The sequence below is a fragment of the Rhinichthys klamathensis genome, unplaced genomic scaffold (genome assembly GCF_029890125.1).
Source record: "Rhinichthys klamathensis goyatoka isolate OS25496 unplaced genomic scaffold, OSU_Roscu_1.1 h1tg000527l_1, whole genome shotgun sequence".
NCBI classification, from domain to species: domain Eukaryota; kingdom Metazoa; phylum Chordata; class Actinopteri; order Cypriniformes; family Leuciscidae; genus Rhinichthys; species Rhinichthys klamathensis.
The window spans coordinates 407,273-427,500 of record NW_026607004.1 but is presented as its reverse complement, the minus strand read 5'-3'; the positions used below and the strand labels follow the sequence as shown (position 1 = coordinate 427,500).

General features: G+C 39.0%; 1 protein-coding gene across 4 annotated transcripts in view; it reads right to left on the bottom strand.

The window, feature by feature from the left end:
- tiam1b (TIAM Rac1 associated GEF 1b) overlaps nt 1–20,228 on the bottom strand; it is a 106,760-nt gene that overhangs the window by 6,552 nt on the left and 79,980 nt on the right. For 3 of the 4 annotated variants that reach the window (XM_056238577.1, XM_056238576.1, XM_056238578.1), the window contains 7 exons: nt 8,986–9,180; nt 4,852–4,920; nt 3,476–3,601; nt 3,166–3,274; nt 2,579–2,758; nt 759–877; nt 1–63 (listed from right to left, as the gene is read on the bottom strand). The exon at nt 1–63 is cut by the window's left edge and continues 46 nt beyond it. In XM_056238577.1, coding sequence (XP_056094552.1) covers nt 1–63; nt 759–877; nt 2,579–2,758; nt 3,166–3,274; nt 3,476–3,601; nt 4,852–4,920; nt 8,986–9,180 — 861 coding nt within the window. Of the gene's footprint in view, nt 64–758; nt 878–2,578; nt 2,759–3,165; nt 3,275–3,475; nt 3,602–4,851; nt 4,921–8,985; nt 9,181–14,107; nt 14,361–20,228 lie in introns of those variants that run through there. The other variant, XM_056238579.1, reaches the window with a different exon arrangement.

The window sequence follows — 20,228 nt, the reverse complement described above, 5'->3', positions numbered from 1 at the left end:
GGACGGGTTGATCCATGTCACGCTGGTGTGGAGGAGTAAATCTCCCATAGACAAGTCAGCAACCTGTAATCATAGCAGACGCCACTGTTAGAGAGCTCGCACACACACACACACACACACACACACACACACACACACACACACACACACACACACACACACACACACACACACACACACACACACACACACACACACACACACACACACACACAGCTCGCAATCTGCAATCCAGAAGGGATCACGTCTGTCCCTGACTGCATCATTCAGAGCTACAGCTATATTATGCAACTAAAGTTTTATTGTGTTCACATAATAAGATGATAAGATTGAAATATGCTGTCGATAAATACAGGAATGAAGAAGGAAATCTGATCCGAACGACAGTTTTAACTTTTTATCAGCTGCAGAGCATGAAATGTGGTTGAAACCCCATGGGCTGAGACTTAAGTTTTGCATTATCTCAAGTTATACTAAAATGCAACCAAAAATAAAAAGAGAACTGACACCATGTGAATGACACAATATCATTTTTATATTGATATCTACATAAACAAGAAGTCAATACTGAGCAATTCACATTTAGACACAAAATTATTTGGCCTGTTATTCCATTTATTGGTTTCCCCAAAAGACCACAGTTCATATCGAAGATAAATACTGAACTGAAATTGGACGTGTTGAGTGATGCAAACAGTGACGGTTGCTTGTCCAGTGAAATTAGTCGACTGGAAACAGCTGATGTAAAGTTCACAAACCTCTTTCTTTTCTCCAGTCTGTTCAGAGATGAGGAGGTCAAAGACGGCTCCAAACTCCTCGTGGATCTTCTGCATCTCGTTGATGTGACTGGCCACCGTGTTCATGGCCTTCATTGCAACTGCACAACAGAAAGAAAAGAAATGACATATCAATCATATGCATGCCAATTATATAGCTGTGAATGAAGAAAGTTGGTCAAAACATAACAGTTCAGATTAATGGTTTTAAAGCATATCAGCTGTAACTAGACAAGTCACATTTGGAGCAATTCAAAGCCTGAATTTTATATATATATATATATATATATATATATATATATATATAATATGAAGCAGCACAACTTTTTTCAACATTGATAAATAATAGTAAATGTTTCTTAAGCAGCAAATCAGCCTATTATGGCGCTTTTCCAGTACCAGTACCAGCTCGACTCGACTCGCCTTTCGCTCTGTTTTCCATTGCAGAAAGTACCGCCACAAATAGTACATGGTCATAGCGACGCCTTTCGTTCCTCGTTGCCCCATCAAGCTCTCGCTGGATCCTCTCTTCGGCAACCAAACAAAGGAATGTCTGCACCTCCTCGTTTGACCACGGCGTATTCTTCCGAGTTGCCATAATAATAGTAGTAAGTTTAGTAACTATCTCTGGCCAAACTATTTAAAAATGGCGGGGTTATTCTGGATACTCCATCTGGCGCGTGCAATGATGACGCTCTGACCAATCACCAGTCAGCATTGTTTTCACGTCACATTTTAGTATCGCCTTAGCTCGCCTCAGCTCGCTTAGAACCTCGCCGGAGGTGGTACGAAAAAAAGTACCCGAAAGCAGGTACAGGTACAACTTTTACACAGTGGAAAACCAAACAAATGCGAGTCGAGTCGAGTCGAGCCGAGCCGAGGCGAGCTGGTACTGTGTAGTGGAAAAGCGCCATTAGAATGATTTCTGAAGGATCATGTGACTGGAGTAATGATACTGAAAATTCAGCTTTGATCACTGGAATAAACTACATTTTATTTCAATTACATATATTCAAATAGAAAACACCTTCACAATTTCTTAAAAAAAATTTAAAAAAATATTCAAAGAAATTAAAATATTTTACCGAGCCCAAAACGTTCGAATCGAGCGTGCTGCACAAGCCCTGAAAAGTGAAGCCAAAACGTCTCGATCGCCCCCCGGTGGCCGGTCCTAGTATAGGTCATAAACCCCGCCTCCCCGCGCGTGTTATTCAACAGTTATTGGTTTGAGACCAACTAAACAATTAAATTACACTTCAAATATCGTTTTTCCCAAGATGGTTTCTGTCATTTACGGTAGTTTTTATCACACTGATGTAATTTCAAGTGTTTGTTTTTAAAATAAGTTTGTTTTTAGTTAGTTATTTGATGCGGTGGTGACGTCATGATTGACAGCTGTGATTGACAGGTTCTCTGAGTGAAGTAGTCACTGAAGCACCAACAGACTTTTTTTCGGGATCTTCGGAGGACTGAGGAGATTGGAGCTTTAAATTTAATATCTAAATTTCTATAATTAATTAAAAAAGTGCCGGAGTGTGTGCTTGCGATTGATTCTGCGAGAGTGAGGGCGGGGCCTTGATTTCGTGGCTTTACTTCCTGCTCACGACTGCGCATGTCTGGTCCCGAGATCGCTTCTGCGCAGACTCAAGTTCCAAGATGTCAGTGCCATATCGGGATACTGGCGGCTTCACTTCTGACCAATGAAAGAGAGCGAAGGGGCGTCGTCCATCTTTTTTTACAGTCTATGGTATGGATATGTTGCGTAAAGCTTTCTGATGCACACAGGCTGATATGAAGCTCACCGTTCAGATGGTAGTGCTCCTCGCTGTCGGGGTCGGTGAGCGAGTGCAGTTCTCTCAGCAGCAGAGGGTATTTCAGCACTCTCTGGATGGGTTTGATCAGGAACGACTCCAGCGTGGACGAATGCTGCTGTTTGGGGTTGCGCTCGTCCAGGAACGCCTTGAAGGCCGCGTCTGTCTTTGCTGGAGAGAACACAAACACAGGAAGTTGTGATTATGCTGTCACAGGATTGTGTGTTTTGATACTGATAGAAAGATTTGAAGACTGGAGGCATTTGTTATGTTTCTCACAGCTACAAAATATAGTGCAACATTTTTTCAAGCACATTAAGTTCTAATGTGACTAACTAGAAAACAACTGTTAAGTAAATGTCACAAATCTGCAGAATGGATGTTAAATAATAAAAATAGACATCGAGAAGATCCAGACCAACCTTACAGACACCCACACACACACACAGCGGCAGAATTATACAACTGACGCCCCAGAGCCGCTCACATGAGATTTACAGACGCCCAGCCGCAGGGGCTCAGTGAAAATCCCAGAATTCACAGGGAGCAAGGTCATTTTTGAGCTGAGATTTACGCACCTTTGACCAGCACTTTGGGCACTTTGGTGTGGCTGGCACAGAAAGCGCTGTAGATCTTGAAGCGGTCGGCGTAATACAGGAACGAGCCACCCAGAGAAAAGAGGATTTTCTGTAAGACGAGAGGGATTTTGAGAGAAATACATCAGGTATCATGGTTTGTGTTGAATAAATCTGGTTATGAATAGTTTTGAGTGATGCAATAACATGGTACGTCCAAAAAACAAGGTACCATAATAACAATGACATTAAAACACGCAGACCAGACACTCTGAACGTTTAATGGAACGTAAATGAAACCACAGTCACAAACCTTGAACTCTTCCACTCGCTCCAGTTTCTCCAGGTCCGGCACCAGTCGGGTTCCGTCTTCCAGAGTCTTCAAAAACTCCACCTGGAATTCCAGCATTTCCAGGAGGTTCCCAAACAGCACGTCCAACTATTAAATACATAGGCAGGAAAAATGTATGTTGTCAATTATAACAGCTAAAAAAAACAATAATTATGTCATATGGACTACTTTTGTGACATTATATATATATATCTATATATATATATATTGTTATCAGTATGAATTTATTTTACTTTTTGCATTTCAGTTTACATTTTAATTATGTTATTTCTTTTTTTTGTTTTCATTTTTATTAGTTTATATTTGTCTATATACAGGTGAAACTCGAAAAATTAGAATATCGCGCAAAAGTTAATTTATTTCAGTAATTCAACTTAAAAGGTGAAACTAATATATTATATAGACTCGTTATATGCAAAGTGAGATATTCCAAGCCTTTATTTGTTATAATTTTGTTGATTATGGCTTATAGCTTATGAAAACCTTTTCACAATATTCTAATTTTGACTTTGGGGGTTTTCATAAGCTGTAAGCCATAATCATCAAAATTATAACAAATAAAGGCTTGCAATATCTCACTTTGCATGTAATGAGTCTATATAATATATTAGTTTCACCTTTTAAGTTGAATTACTGAAATAAATTAACTTTTGCACGATATTCTAATTTTTCGAGTTTCACCTGTAGTTTTTTTTATTAATTTTTATTTTAGTTTTATTTAAAGTAATCAAGTAAAACTTTTTTTATTTTATGTGATTTTAGTTTAGGAACAATTTTTTTAATGAATTTAGTTTTAGTTCATTATTATAACCCTGATATATGTATTTATATATATATATATATAGACAGAACAATTATACACATACTTAATATTACTTAAATATCAAATAAATAAAAAATGTGTCAAATAAGTGTTCATATCAGCAATTTTATTGTTATTTTAATCTCATTTGATGTTCTTAAATTGTATAAAGTGTGTATTCTGCTCTATATATATATGTATCAGTCGAACTATCTGTCCATATCAGTCAAACTACATTTCTTTAGTCTGCAGTGATGTATAATGAGTTCTTCTCCCATATGTAGGGCATTAAAGGAGCAGAAACATGACATTGAGAACTTCCTCTCTTCTGTCTGATGTAAGTTTTCCTCATTTTGTGTCTCCCTCCCACTCCCTTCTCTACCTCTCCTTTCTAGTGTGTGTTTGTCTCCATCTATGTCCTCCTACACGCTCCTCTCCATCAGGACGATTATGAAATATCATTCTGTGCTCTGGAGGTGTGTTCGAGCTCGCCAGCTGATAATAATATGAAAGCATCAGCGGTGCTTTGACTCACCTCGTCCTGAGTGAGGAAAGACTCCTTCTGCAGAGGGGTTAGATATCGCCCGATCAAACAGTTCAGATCCTGAAAGAGAGAAAACACACACACAATCATATTAAAGAACAGCCTATTAACAAATATGGAATATTAACAATAGCTATATTCTGCCAAATATTTGGCCAGTTTCATGGCTGTATAATTTGTTAATATCCCTGAGAGAGATATTTAACATATTTCAATATAGGGACTGATTTTGGCAGGTGGTTTGAGGGTTGACAGTGTTAAAGGGACACCACAACTATAATGATAACATCAATGAGAAACGATAGTCTATATATTATATATACAGTCCTGTCTAATGTGGTATTAGATAGAGCTGTTAAACATAAGTAGACAGTAATGAAAAGTTATTAGCATATGCCATGTGATTGATGTCCAGTGTTGCTAGCTGAGCAGAAATACAGAATATAATCTGTGTGTTTCCACAGCTTTTTTAAAAATGGCGGGTGCTGGTGTTTCGCGTGCGTTCAGCCAATCAGCGTACACTAACGTCACTGGTAGTTCCTATAGCGCTGGTTTAGACCCTACTCTGAAGTAGGAGCTAAATTAGTTCCTCCAAAAGGAGTTCCTAGAACTAAAATCGTTCCTAGTTCCTGCGGTGCGAACACGGCAAAAACCAGGAACTTCAGCCAATAGTTCTAGGAACTATGAAAAAAGGTTCCTCCGGTGCGAAAGCCCCTTATACATAATCAGCTCTGGGAAAAAATTAAGAGACCACTGCAAAATTATCAGTTTCTCTGGTTTTACTATTTCTAGGTATGTGTTTGGGTAAAATTAACTTTTTTGTTTTATTCTATATACTGACAACATTTCTCCCAAATTCCAAATAAAAATATTGTCATTTAGAGCATTTATTTGCAGAAAACGTGTTGTCAGAGCTCGAATAATGGAAAGAAAAGAAGTTCATATTCATATTCAAAACCAGTGTTTTAACTTAGGAAGAGTCAGAAATCAATATTCGGTGGAATAACCCTGATTTTCAATCCCAGCTTTCATGTGTCTCTCCAGCAGTCTTTCACATTGATGTTGGGTGACCTTATGCCACTCCTGGTGCAAAAATTCAAGCAGCTCCGCTTTGTTTGATGGCTTGTGACCATCCATCTTCCTCTTGATCACATTCCAGAGGTTTTCAATGAGGTTCAGGTCAGGAGATTGGGATGGCCATGACAGGGTCTTGATCTGGCTGTGTGGCATGGAGCATTGTCCTGCTGGAACAACCAATGCTCAGAGTTGGGGAACATTGTCAGAGCAGAAGGAAGCGGGTTTTCTTCCAGGACAACCTTGTACGTGGCTTGATTCATGCGTCCTTCACAAAGACAAATCTGCCCGATTGCAGCCTCGCTGAAGCTCCCTCATATCATCAATTTTCAGCTTTGTCCAACACCTGGTCGTCTAATGGTTAGACGGAGACCTGGAGAGGCCTACAAGCCACAGTGTCTCGCACCCACTGTGAAATCTGGTGGGGGATCAGCGATGATTAGGGGTTAGCTTCAGAAAACCTCTGGAATGTGATCAAGAGGAAGATGGATGGTAACAAGCCATCAAACAAAGCCGAGCCGCTTGAATTTTTGCACCAGGAGTGGCATAAAGTCACCCAACATCAATGTGAAGGAGAGCATGCCAAGACGCATGAAAGCTGTGATTGAAAATCAGGGTTATTCCACCAAATATTGACATCTGAACTCCTCCTAAGTTAAAACATTAGTATTGTGTTGTTTAAAAATTAATATGAACTTATTTTCGTTCCATTATTCGAGCTCTGACAACACTGCATCTTTTTTGTTATTTTGACCAGTTGTCATTTTCTGCAAATAAATGCTCTAAATGACAATATTTTTATTTGGAATTTGGGAGAATAAAACAAAAGTGTTAATTTTACCCAAACACATACCTATAAATACCAGAGAAACTGATAATTTTGCAGTGGTCTCTTAATTTTTTCCAGAGCTGTATATGTATAAGGGGCTTTTCGCACCAGAGGAACCTTTTTATAGTTCCTAGAACTATGAAAGAGCATATATATATATATATATATATGTATATATATTCACACACAGTTCTGCTGGAGTGCTTTTTTCAGACTGTTGATTCAGTTCTCTGCTCAAACAGGCAGACGAATCCGAAACACACTGCAAACATACCCAGCGACGGACAGGATCTCATATAATCTCAGTCATCCTCAGACAGAAGGGAAAATACTGTCATGTCTCTGTCGCTAAGCTCAACACAGCAAGCAAATATGAGCTATAGAGTGAGAATCACACTGTCTGTATCTGCCGTAAAGAAAGATGGGTGTCTGAATGGCATACTACCATACTACTACTTTTACAGTAGGCAGTATGCAAATCGCCTTTGCGCATAGACATTTGCCAAAAAGTGTAGTATAAAATGGATAATTCATCCATATCATACAGCAATCCTGCCGTCTTAAAAAAATACATAAACAGCAAACTCACAGAATAACACTCTAAGCACCTCATTTTGCAATGCAGAAGTAAGAGATTTTTTTATTCATTCGCCACTAAAGCCTAATAACCAGAAGAATATCAAAGTTCACTTAAAGGTAAAACTGGTTGCACTACAACTAGTGTCTATGATTATTATAATATTAATAATAATAAAAAATACCAACTCGCAATATCAAGCATAATGGACTGTTTTTGCACAGCTAAATTACTGAAAGCCTCATACATTGAAGTTAAAAATGGCGGCGCTGCTCCAAAGTTCACACCAAGAATGATAACTATAAAGATAACTATATTAGCGTTCACACCAGCACACGATATCGTTCTGTTTATCCTAAGCACGAGCTGAAGTTTTGTCGCCTGTCGCTTTAAATGCTTGAGCTCGTTGATTTTGATTGGCTATCATTGTTTATTATTCATCAGCTGGAAACAATCATTCTGAAAGTGATTCCAGTGATATCGTTTCTCAGTGATGTTATCGTTATAGTTGTGTGGTGTAGACTCTGCTATTCTTTTATATTTAGAACGATTTTTCGAACTATTTCTTGATCGTTATAGTTATCGTCCTTAGTGTGAACGGGAAAAATAAGGTGGATATCTTCAAGCGAAAGGATGCCTTTTTAAAAAATTGGTATTTTGCAATAAAATGTGTATTTTGCAGTAACCATGCTACATGTTAAATAGCCATTTTAGCAGAGACTGTATAATATAGTTACATACTAATTGCTAAAGTTCAGACTACAATAGTTTCAGTTTAAAAAAAATAAAAAAAATGGGTCCAGGGCATCGGTCGGTTTCCAATGTTCGGCCCAGATTATCTGGTAATGTGAGCGTTTACAGATCAAATCTTAAACTCCCGATCTGCTTGCGGACACATCGGGCCGGCCTGACAATATCAAACATGTTTGATATGATTTTAAATCAGAATGATTACAACTATTATTACGTCAGCACTTTCACAATAGCCAATGAGAGACAAGTCCACAAGGAGACGGAAGTGACTGAACTTTTGAAATGGCGACAGCGAACAAGCAGCAGTACGGCTCCAGCGGACAACGGAGATGGAGGAACGACTGGTGGAAATGTGGCAACAACACGACTGCCTTTATAATGTGTCCTCATCATATATAACGTCTACAGCAAGCTGACGCGACACAGTCTCCATTTAGTTTACATCCGCTTCCCCGTGAGATCACGTGAGGTGCTAAATCTGGCATGATAATCTTAAGAACATTTTATAGTCTGTGATGTGCCACGTATATCAAATCTTGTAGTGTGTGCAGGTTTGAGATTTGAAAGAAGAAATGTGTGTGATGCAACCAGGTTTCACAATCGGTTAAGATTAATAAACTCCTTTAGTCTGAGCCTGAGGTCACATGACATTACTGCAGCACTTTTATATCACTATGCTATTTTTAAATAATAGTTTACAGTATGTACTACGCAATATTCCATAATTTCCATTCCAAAAGCAGCCAGAGAGTGAGTGGGGGCAGAAAAAGGCAAGCCAAGGGCACAGTTTTCCCCCTGCAGGCCTGTCTCGATGAAGGGCACAAACTTCTGTAAGTCAAACATGTAGACGAGTATATCACACACACACACACACACACACACAGGTACTGACTTTGACGTAGGTGCGCTCCGTCTCCACCAGTTCGCAGATGACTTTGCGGAGTTTGTCGGCATCGGACAGCTGGCGCGGGGTGGCGTTGCTCGGAGGGAGCGAGGAAGACTCCGGGCCGGACGAGGGAGAGACGACTTCGGATGAGGGATTCATTTCGTGAAGACTGCGACAGAAAGCTGCGACCTGCTCCGTACTCTACAGAGAGAGAGAGACAGAGATGAAGAGTGAGACATCTCACAGAGTCCTGCACTGTTATTAGAACACAAACACACACACACACGCTTGCACACACACACTCGCACACACACACTCGCACACACACACACCTATACACCTACACACACACACACTCGCAGCACCTGCAGCTGGATCCTTCCGCTCAGATGCCTGTCAGAACGCTATAAAAATCATTAGCGCTCATTTGCTCTATTTCCAGCCTCTAAAACTCTCTTATCTCCTCCATCACTTCATCTTTTTGGCTCTCCCTCTCTCTCTTTCTCACACTCTCTCTCTCTCCCTCCCTCCCTCTCTGCTCTTCTGAAATGTCTTCATTTCATCTGAACGGCAATCAAAACACAAGCACCTGTCCATGGATGCGGTTGCTATGGGAACGGCTGTGATGGCACATGGACTGTCATTCTCACAGTAACACTGACGGACTGAGAGAAAGTACCATCCATCTACTAGGGTTTGGCGTCAACCGGAAGATAATTTGCTACATTGTTTATACTACAGTAGATGCAGTATATATGCATGGATAATAGGCAGGACAACTTTACTTTGTTTGCACATGAGAAAGCTGGATATTGTCCCAAACATGAAGAACGCATTAATAAAGAACTTATATATGAAATACATAGGCCTGTTTTCAGAATACAGTGTCATTTTAATAATAACAGTCTTTTAAGTTTAAAAAAGTTTAAAAAACTTTTTTGATGTTGAATAGTTAGACAAAATTTTAACTCAAATGACAAGAAAGTGCCTTTCATTTAATTTTTAGGATTATATAACAAAAGGAATTACCGCATTATTACTTCATGTCTTTTTGCTCTTGAACAGAAAAATATACACAAAAATGTCACAATATCCTCGTAAACATTTTTGCCTTAAGTGAATGTAAACAGTTTACAATGGAAACGCATGTGTAACAGTATATTGGATCAGTGCAGCTCTTAAAGTGACAGCAGCCTAATTTTCCTGCGGCTGTCTCTAAAATAATGTTAATGAAACAACAAAAGACAAAGAAAAAATTAACTCGCTGTTTTTGACTATATTATACAAACTATATTTGTAATGCATATTTTATTTATAAAGTGCTGTGTTATTTTACACTTGATTGCAGTTTTTGTACCTGAAAATTTTAAAACACTGTTTATTTTCATTGTACCTTTGTTCAGTTGTATTTATTTGTGCAATTGCTAATTTGTTTATTTGTTCTTTTTTTAGTTACAAAGTGTTTATTTGTCTATAATAATGCTTGAAATGTATATTAGTTAGCCTAGGTGTTTTTGCTACGGTATTTTTAAACCATAGACAAAAGTTCCTTCCTTTAGCCTGTTGATTTTTGTTCATGGTATTCAGCTACAATTAAATGTTTTTCAATAAAACTGTGTTTTTTTATATTATTGGAATCGAAATAAGGAATCGATAAGCAGAATCGGAATCATTAAAATTGAAATGATACCCAAACTTATAAGTGTCTCGAAACTAAAATTTTAACATCTTTAAAATATTTAATTATCTTTTACACAAACTTAGCAAACTTTATCGAATCGTCCCTGAAAGTGCTTGTTGGTGCATGCAACAAAGTTGAGTAGAGTTTCAATACATGCAAATGAGCAGCAACACAATGAGCAGACAGCCAATGGAAATTCATACAATCTGACTTAAAGGGGTGATCGGATGCAAAATTCACTTTTATATGGTGTGTTTGCATATAAATGTGTCTTTGCAGTGTGTGGACACAACCACCATACAATGAAAAAGATCCATTCACTTTTTTTTTATCCTCAAAAGAGAGTCTAAACACTCTCATTAATCAGGCCGTTTGGATTTCCTGAGCACTATGATGTCATAATGCTCATGCTCCGCCCACGACCACTGACGGACTGTCCCGTATTAGCATATGTCTGCCCTCAGCCATTCAACACCCCCCATGGAAGAGAGGGGCGGGGTGAGCAGTTGCTCATTATCATTTAAAGAGACATACACCGAAACGGGTCGCTGTGAACAGAGCTGTTTTTGAGGAGGTAAAAAGGGTGTTGTTTTACACAACCATTGAGGAATTTTAATGTTACAAACGTTACATGAACACCCTAAAGAATCATACCAACTTGTGGAAAATGGGCATCCGATGACCCCTTTAATTGCTGGAAGTGATTTCCGTCATTGTACTAACTTTCCCACAACCACTCAATTCGCTTAAATCACGCAGCCGCCATTTTGAAATCGAAAGCGAGGCTCCGGTGGGAAGAACCCCGGAAGTAAAGGTAAACAACAGTGCCTTGGACTACCAACCTGAAGCTGCTCCCGCGATTTACACTATTGGATGTTAATATCCAATATAGGATATGTGTATAGTTTGTATATACACGGAATTCTATATATATATATATATATAAATAAATATTTATAAATGAATTTCACTGTATATAGTCTAAAGTATGAAAGAAATGTATGTACAATTTTAGAATAACTCATTTCTACATTTAACACAACAATACGCCATCGCATTCGCAAATCTCCTGTGATTCAACTACATGCTATCTATCCTGAAACCGGATATCAGCAAATGCTTGTAAATAAAGCATTTCTGAATGGCCATGGTATGTTTATGCTGTTCACAACATCAGGTGTGATTTCTCAGGCCACCAATTTTAGTGACAACTGTCAGGTAGTAGGAGCATTTTTTCTGCGTTATTAAAAAAAGAAATGCTTCATAATAATTCCTCAGGGGTGTCAGGGAATATTGGATCCACGTTGTCTCTGTTTGTGAGTAAACAAATAAATCAGTTCCTAAATCAGAGACGCAGAATTTCATCTCCGAGGGGCGTCGGGCTTCACCTGTCACTTTAGTCATTAGCTAAAACATCATCAGCTGCCACAACCATGGCGTACAAGCGCCGGGAGTGCTGTCAAGATGTTTGTGATCCCATTATAATGGAGACAAATTCACACGCTTTCAGATACAGCAGCTGTCAGCTTTCCACCACATTTCTCCATCATTCTCTGAAACGGCACAGCTAGAGACAAGTACATTAGGAAACCACGAAAGTAGCCCTTTCCTACATCGCACATCCACCAACACAAAGTCACATCGGAGGCTTTTTTAAAAGAGAGACATAAAATATTATGAAGAGGATATTGAAGAGGAAAATCAAGGCTAGTGTTCATGCACACACAGACAACCGCTTGCACAAAACCCAGCATGTGTCTACTAAAACATTTTTTTATCTGAGGAGAGACATAAACAATCGTCTGAAGAAGCAACGCATGACGACACCGACGGGTTTCCCAGAATGCACTCGTGAAAATGTTGTAAAAAGAGGGAATTTTAGGTCATCATTAGCCATAACTGCAAAGAGAAAGCACCAGCAGTGACTTTCAACTACTTTTATTTACTTAGCAGACTACAGGTGATTGTTTTGGCTGACGTCAAACGTGTGAAAGCTGCTTTCCGTGTTCATTAGCGGAGAGAGTCTTAACGGTCCTCGACTGCCCACGCAAGGACACACAAAGGATGAATTGCAGTGTTTTTCCCAACGTCCTTGAGTCTCAGAACAGCATGACAGAAAATATGACACCCCACACACAATAAAGCACATTAATTTCTGGGAAAATGCCATTGTCACTGCTGTGAAATGAAAACACTTGTAAGTTGTGTTTTCTATAAGTTGTAACACTCACACTTTGAACAAAACCCTAACCCTAAAAGTGCTTTTTGCAGGCAATATACTGTCAGAAGTCACTTTAAAACTAGGGATGCACGATAAATCACCCACCATATCGCTATATCGGGCAATATATGTTCATTTTTGATGTTATCGTTATCGGCCCGATAAGAAAATTTGGCCGATTTATTAAAGCCGATAAATAATGGATTATTTCCTTCAGCTGAGACACTTCAGATGCTCACTGTTCGCCATGATGGTTTTGAATGGCTTGAAATATGATCAGTTAAGTGCAACTTGCACAGCACAAGCCTTTCATATAGGCTACATACAATTATAATGAGAACATTTTAATTGTGTGCTTGGGACATGGCTTTTAATAGTGAGACTTTTGTTTTTTTGTTATCAGGCTCTCAAAAATGATAAAAAAAATTGGATTTAGATTTATCGGCTAATATGTGGGTTATATCGGTTTTGGCCAAAATTTTTATATCGGTGCATCCTGATTTAAAACCATGTGGGGTTCCAGTGTTAAACTGGTATTATTGATCTTATTATGAGTACAAAAGGTTGCATACTGTGAAGAAACAAACAAGCGCACCTACATAACGGGAAATCCACACTTCCAGAGAACTTCCCTCCATTAAGTCCCAACAAGATCACCACACCCTGCTTAAAATAACAACTTAAACCAGCCTAAGGTGGTTTGATGTCTTAAATGCAGGTTCCCCAGGTTTCTTTAATGTTAAAAAGTGCACAAAATCCCTTTACTGGAAACCAGTTTGGGATCTTAAGACCACTTTAAGCTGGTTTAAACTCTTTTTCCCAGCGCAAAATTGCTCATGAACACAATCCGATTGGTCTATAAAACAAATCAAAGACTAGCAAGTAAAAACCAGTACATATGGTACAATCATAGTATTAGATGGTAGTTTGATATATGACATTATGCATATACATGGTACTCAAAGGACACCATGGAACTATCATGTAAAAAACATGTTATCACCATCATCCATATGGAAATTACGTAAAATTACGGCACTTTTTACTAGTGAACGCAAACATCTGACATTCTGACAGCAACAATTCACGAAACACTAACAAAAAACATGCGCAGAAACCCAAAGCATCATTAACACCCAGCAGGATAAAACAATTTAAAAACCGAACTAATCGATAAAATAGCATGATTTAAGAAAAACCACAGACATAATAAAACGGCTTTTTACCAGGTGTAGCATGTCATAGATGGAGTCCGAAGAGCGTTTGCTGTGTCTGTTGCGTTTGAGCACAGACATGACTGACTCAGGATCAGCAGAAACAGCTTCGGAGAGAAACACGCCGCCCCACTGTCACTGACGCTGGATCAGTTTCAGGAAACGCCTCAGAAATCACAGATTCAATGCTGCAGCACCCGACAACATCCCTCCGCTTATGACAAATAGAACAGAGGGAGAGAAAGAGAGAGAGATGGAACGGGTAGCTCTTTTCCCCCTCTCTCTCTCTCTCTCTCTCTCTCTCTCTCTCTCTCTCTCTCTCTCTCTCTCTCTCTCTCTCTCTCCCTGTCGTTCGCCCACCTCCTCTGCTCGTCCAACTCCGTATTCACCCGCCCGTTCTGATGCGACACCACCTCATTTATCTTCTTTCTCTCTCTTTCTTCCTGGCAGGCTGAGCAAACACTGAGCTACATGAGGTAAGATACTCAACACACAAGTAAAAATAATCAAGGGTGAATGGAGAGAGGAAGGGGAAAAGGAAGAGGAAGTGGTGTTCATGATGGGCCGAGCAAGTTCAACCGGACAAGAATACCAACACAGTGAGATGAAGAGAGAGCTGTAGTTAGGGATATGCAAAACTACTCATCTTAAAGGTAGTATTAAGTGGGTCGGCACTTATAATCCTCAAAGTTCAAGTAAATTATATTCTTACCTGAGCACCCAATAAACAAATGACCTTTTACTTGAACTACCTACATATATCTATTATTTGAGATAATAGATCGGGAACGTTAGTGTACTTCTTTTGCGATTTCACTACAGGGGGTAAGATTGAATGCAACAAATTTTAAAGGTTTTTTAATGACCACTAAGGTACAGATCACCTCTTTCATCTTTTTTTTATCTTAGCAACACAAATGAAGATCTTTTTTTAATGAAATCTGAGAGATTTCTGACCCTCTATAGACAACCACGCATCTACAATTTTGACGCTTCAAAAAGTTCTGGTCTTAATGGATATTTGCTGGACTCCCAGCCTGGAAAAACTGGCTTTTTGCTGTTGAAAAAGTGCCCAAATCCCTCTAAACCATCAAAAACATAGCTGGAAACCAGTCTTCTATGGTGTTAAGACCATTTTAGGTTGGTTTATGCTCTTAAATGTGCAAAAAGCACAAAATTGCTCAATCACAATCAGGCTGGATTCAGGTTCACCTGACCTCTATCAGATGCTTTTCTTATGTGTTGTGGAGTACAAAACCAGCTTGACGGAGGGGTCCTGAAGTGCTTTGTTAAAAGTTTATTGTTAAAACTATTTTTAACTCGACACGCCATCTTAAAACGTGATGCTTATGATAGAGAACTGTGAGTCATGACACAAAAGGCCAAAAATGTCTGTCTGCATGTTGATGTCTTTGTCTATATAAAAGCAGCGCTTAAAAGGGGATGAAGGATTTTAACGTGCAAACTGTCTAACAGCTGTCAGAGCATGCTAATAACAGCACCACCGCTAAAAATACAAAACTAAAGATGACGAACTAGTCGACTAGTAGTGAAGTAAGAGATATTTTCTCACAAATAGAAATCATTTCTATCACAGTAGTTGTGCATTCAGCATTCAGATGAACAAATCAACTGAACAGCAGTCTCATGATTTATAATATAGGACTGGAGTGAGTGTCTGTTTCATTAAGATTGATCATCTGAACAGCCGTGTGGAGAGAGAGAGAGAGAGAGAGAGAGAGAGACAGCGGGGGAAAGTAAACAGAATGAATGCACCAGCACTTAAAAGAGCACAGAGAGAAATGCGGCGTCAGATCATGTGATCCAGGCTTCACTGCGGTTCATGAACACATGCTGTGATGGTAGAGCGCAGAAGCACGATCGTTAAACATGACAAAGTGACGCGAATCAAAAACTAACAGCCACCTGAAAGGGAATGAGAAATGTCCGGAGCTGAACACCGAACTTGCCAAATCCTCCACAGAACACTTTTAGCATCAAACACGTCTCCTGATATAACAAATCACACACACCGCAAGCCGAATGGCCTGTTTATGTGGAGATCAGCAAGCAGAGAACGTCAAATCAGACTGTAAATGTCCCTCTCACTGCAACAAACGCCCTCTCTAGTCCATCTACTGAATAACATCCCACCAGACAGTGAAGCACTACTAATGTACCAATATTCCCAGCAGTGAAGACTGTATCCTGTAGTGGAGAGATTGTTAACTGGTTAGACAGATGTAGCTGGACAATAACAATGAAGTCAGAGCCTTGGCACGGGGGTTAATGGCTGATTCATTGACCTGTGGTGCTCATCTAGAAAAGTTAAGTTCAAGTCTCTCCCTAGTAATTTCCAGCAATCCCTTGTCTGTCTAATAAAAGACAAAGAACCCTAGAGTAGTGCTTGGCGATTAACAATATCATATGGAGATTGTGATCAAATTTACGTTAATAACGCTGATACGCTCTGGACGTTTTCACTCGATATGGATTCATCTAACAGCCTATCACACAGCAGAAATAATGCGTGTTGCTAATGCGTGTCTCTGTGTGAATGAATGCGCGGTTTCGTCTGATACACAAACTCACACACACGTGACGCTCACGGTGTTTCCAGCATCTGCTGTCTCGATATATGAGGACATGAACTTCATCTCCAGAGCTGCTCTGAGAGTCACTTTACAAGCTTTTCACCGTTTCATATGAGAAAAACTACGCGCTGGAACTAAAACTGAAAGATCTTCACGACAAGTTCGGTTTGAAAGGCACACTATGCAAGAATTGTACCTTAATATAACAGCTTCAAAGTCATTTAGGTGGTAAACAAACTCATAGTAGGGCGCATCATCCTGGTAGTAAAGCTCGGGGGGGGGGGGGGGGGGGGGGGGGCGCTGGAAAAACCAGCAATGCAAGTTTGAGAGGAGCGCCCCCGACAAATCTTGTGAGAATCACGACATGCTTTACGGCAACGACGTCACACACATCAACCACAACATATGAAGCACGAAGACACTTGCGCGCATTTCAGACGTGATACTCGACGATGGAAAAAGCAAAGAAAACGCGGTCGGAAGAGACTAGGAAAAGGAAAAGAGAATGAGCCTCTCAACCCGTAAATAAATGCATCGATCTGCAAGTTTTGTTTGAGTTTTTTAATGTTCTAGTGGTAATCTTTTGCCAAGCGTGTCAGATGCTTGAGTTCAAAAACACATTTTAGCGCTAGATCTCTTATTTAAAGGCACACTATGCAAGAATTGTACCTTAATATAACAGCTTCAAAGGGGTATCAGGGCGTGAGTTCAGAGACGCTCTGCGTGAGTGGCATTTACGACAGTAACGTTAAATACAAGTACTCCACAGCGACTCTAGGGGTCGCTGTTTGACAAAAAAGGAATTCCTGCATAGTGTGCCTTTAACTTCAAGAAATTATGACAGAAATATTTCACTACTGTATACTGAAATGTACTTCTCAAAGTAATAATAATAATATTATTTCTAAGGAATATCTTATGGACTGGAGTTGAAAATTACCAATAGCTATAAACTCTTTTTGCATAGCATCAGTTACAGACTTGTTTTGTACTATGTTTCATTGCAATGTCCATGTCAAATAAATGAATAATAATAATAATAATAATAATAATAATGACCAAGATATATTTTCATCCATGTTTTAAATGTATACAGTTCTGTTGTGCAGCCTCTTATTTGACAATTTAAAAAAAAGTTGATATACATTTGAATCTATTAAATCTAAAAACATTTAAAATGGAAAACACAGAATTTAGTGGAAAATAAAATGGATTTCATGGACCCTAAATTAAAAGGTAGCTACTGTGTGGAGTGTTATTGTGAACAAACAAGTTTACGTTTACATTCATCCTCAAGGTCTGAGAAATATGTGGAAATAATTTCCTTCTCCATTAATGGTAAATTAATATTGTGATAAATATCGATATCGTATGATATGGAAAAAAATATTTATGGAAATTGGAAATTAATATTTTTGTCCATATCGCCCAGCCCTACCCTAATGGCCATGTCACACCAAGCCATCATATAAACTAGTGGCGGCGAAAGCTGTCGCCTCTCGACGGCTGCGTCTCGGCCAAAAAGCTGCGCTTGAACAAACCACTTGGACTAAAGGCGACTGTCAACTAGCAACTAGCCGGCGTGTGACTGTCTATATCAGCAGGCTCCTATAGTCTATATTCGTCATTCAAAAAGGGGAAACGAAACTGTAGGAAAAGGACTGCAGGATGCATAACATTTTTGAATATCAATCATGCTGATCTTAATTCCAGATGGCTCATTATGAAAATATTCAAGCATTGGAATGCTGAGGTAAGATGACGTAAAAATTAGCTTCGCTAAGCTGAACAGCCATTCAGATTTCTCTCACCGCCCGGCGCCGATGCCGATTCAACATGCTCAATCGAGGTCCGACTAGTGCCGACGGATGAGAATGAGTTTTCACAGCATCAGGTGATTTTAGCATTTTTAAAATACAAAATATAGTGACCCCAAAAAGTTTTTAGACACTTGCAATAGCTACATATGCAAATGTAATGAATGCATTAAAATGCATGAATGCCACTGCATAATAAAGTATCAAAATAAGTGGCAGTTATTCCCAGCACAAACATTTACCCTTTTCTGAGTCATTTTTACAATGGCATTTAGCCTCACCAATTAGTTTTTCTGAAATGTTTTTCTTGAAAATGGACACTTCAATCACACTTAATATGAATGTCAGTGCATTATAAACATATCAAACAAGTTGCATTTATTTTAAAAAAAAAATACATGGTACAATTTTTATGACTCATAACGGACCTGAAAAGCCGAATCCCAGAGCAAGGTCATGTTTAACTGTCTCTGTCAAAATCATTCATATATTCAGAGCATGAACGTGCAATAAATTCATTAAAGCTATCCTGCATTAAATTCAACAGTATGTGTATGTGTGTGTGTGTGTTTATGTGTATGAGTGCACACTAAAGCTGATTATGGATTCCTTTGCATTCCCCGTCTGCCCTCAATGCAACTTTCTCCTCTTTAATAAAGGCCAGAGAGATGGTGCTATGCAAAGAGGCAGACACATGTCTATGCATGCCAAAAGCAATCTTCTCCAAGCTCCCAGCGAGACCCAGAGCCCCACTGTCTCTGCTGACCCAAAGTGCATCTCTCTGCCTGGGCCTGACATCAACACACGCTTCAGATCCAGAACCAACTCACTCTGCACATCAGAGACACTCAAAGCCCGGGCTTATAATGTGAGAGATCTAGTTTTATCATGCTGCGCCACTTGCTTGCAGATCAGATGGGGTTTCAAACTTTTGCATTTAATTTATTGGGCAACCAGTTTAATTACAAAAATGTTTCGCATGTCAAATTTCAGCATGAATAATCGAGAAGCAAAACATCAGGATATGCAAATACCGCCATTGCTGATTGGTGCAACAGCTTGGAGCATATTCAAATTGTGTGAACTGCACTTAGCGACAGAAAATGTGACACCAGCAGCAAATGTGCAAAGCTTGACAGTGAAAACAGACAAAATGGACAGATTTCTAAACTGCTGCATCCAATTAGTATAAGAAAGAATTGTTAATGATTTTACACATGAATAATAAGTATAAAAGATATTTGCATTTGAGAAGCCAACATACTGGAAACATTCATGATTATTATGAATGCAATTGCATTGACTACACCGTTCTGGAAAATTAAAAAGGTCATTTAAAAACTGAATAGCACTTGCTTATTTTGAGGAACGGGTTGATATAAATATACGGCTGGTGTAAAGGATATCTGCACATTTTAAAAGCATAAGAAAATCAAGTGCCTTTTCAGCTAATTCTCTAAAAGTGGCCCCTGAGTAATTTGAGTATCCCTGGCTGCAATACACATTATTCCTCTTACGGAGAGCAACACACATGTTGTGGAGACTATAGGTACAAAGACTGGTTCTGAACCATGTAAGGTCTAGGAATCACGTTTGGCAATGGACAAATATCAGCAAATATATGTTTTTTTTTGCTTCCACTACTAAGGTCTAAACTCAACAGGGCTTTTCTAAAATGAGATAAATAGGGAATTCAGTAAACAGGTTTCTGAAAATAGTTTC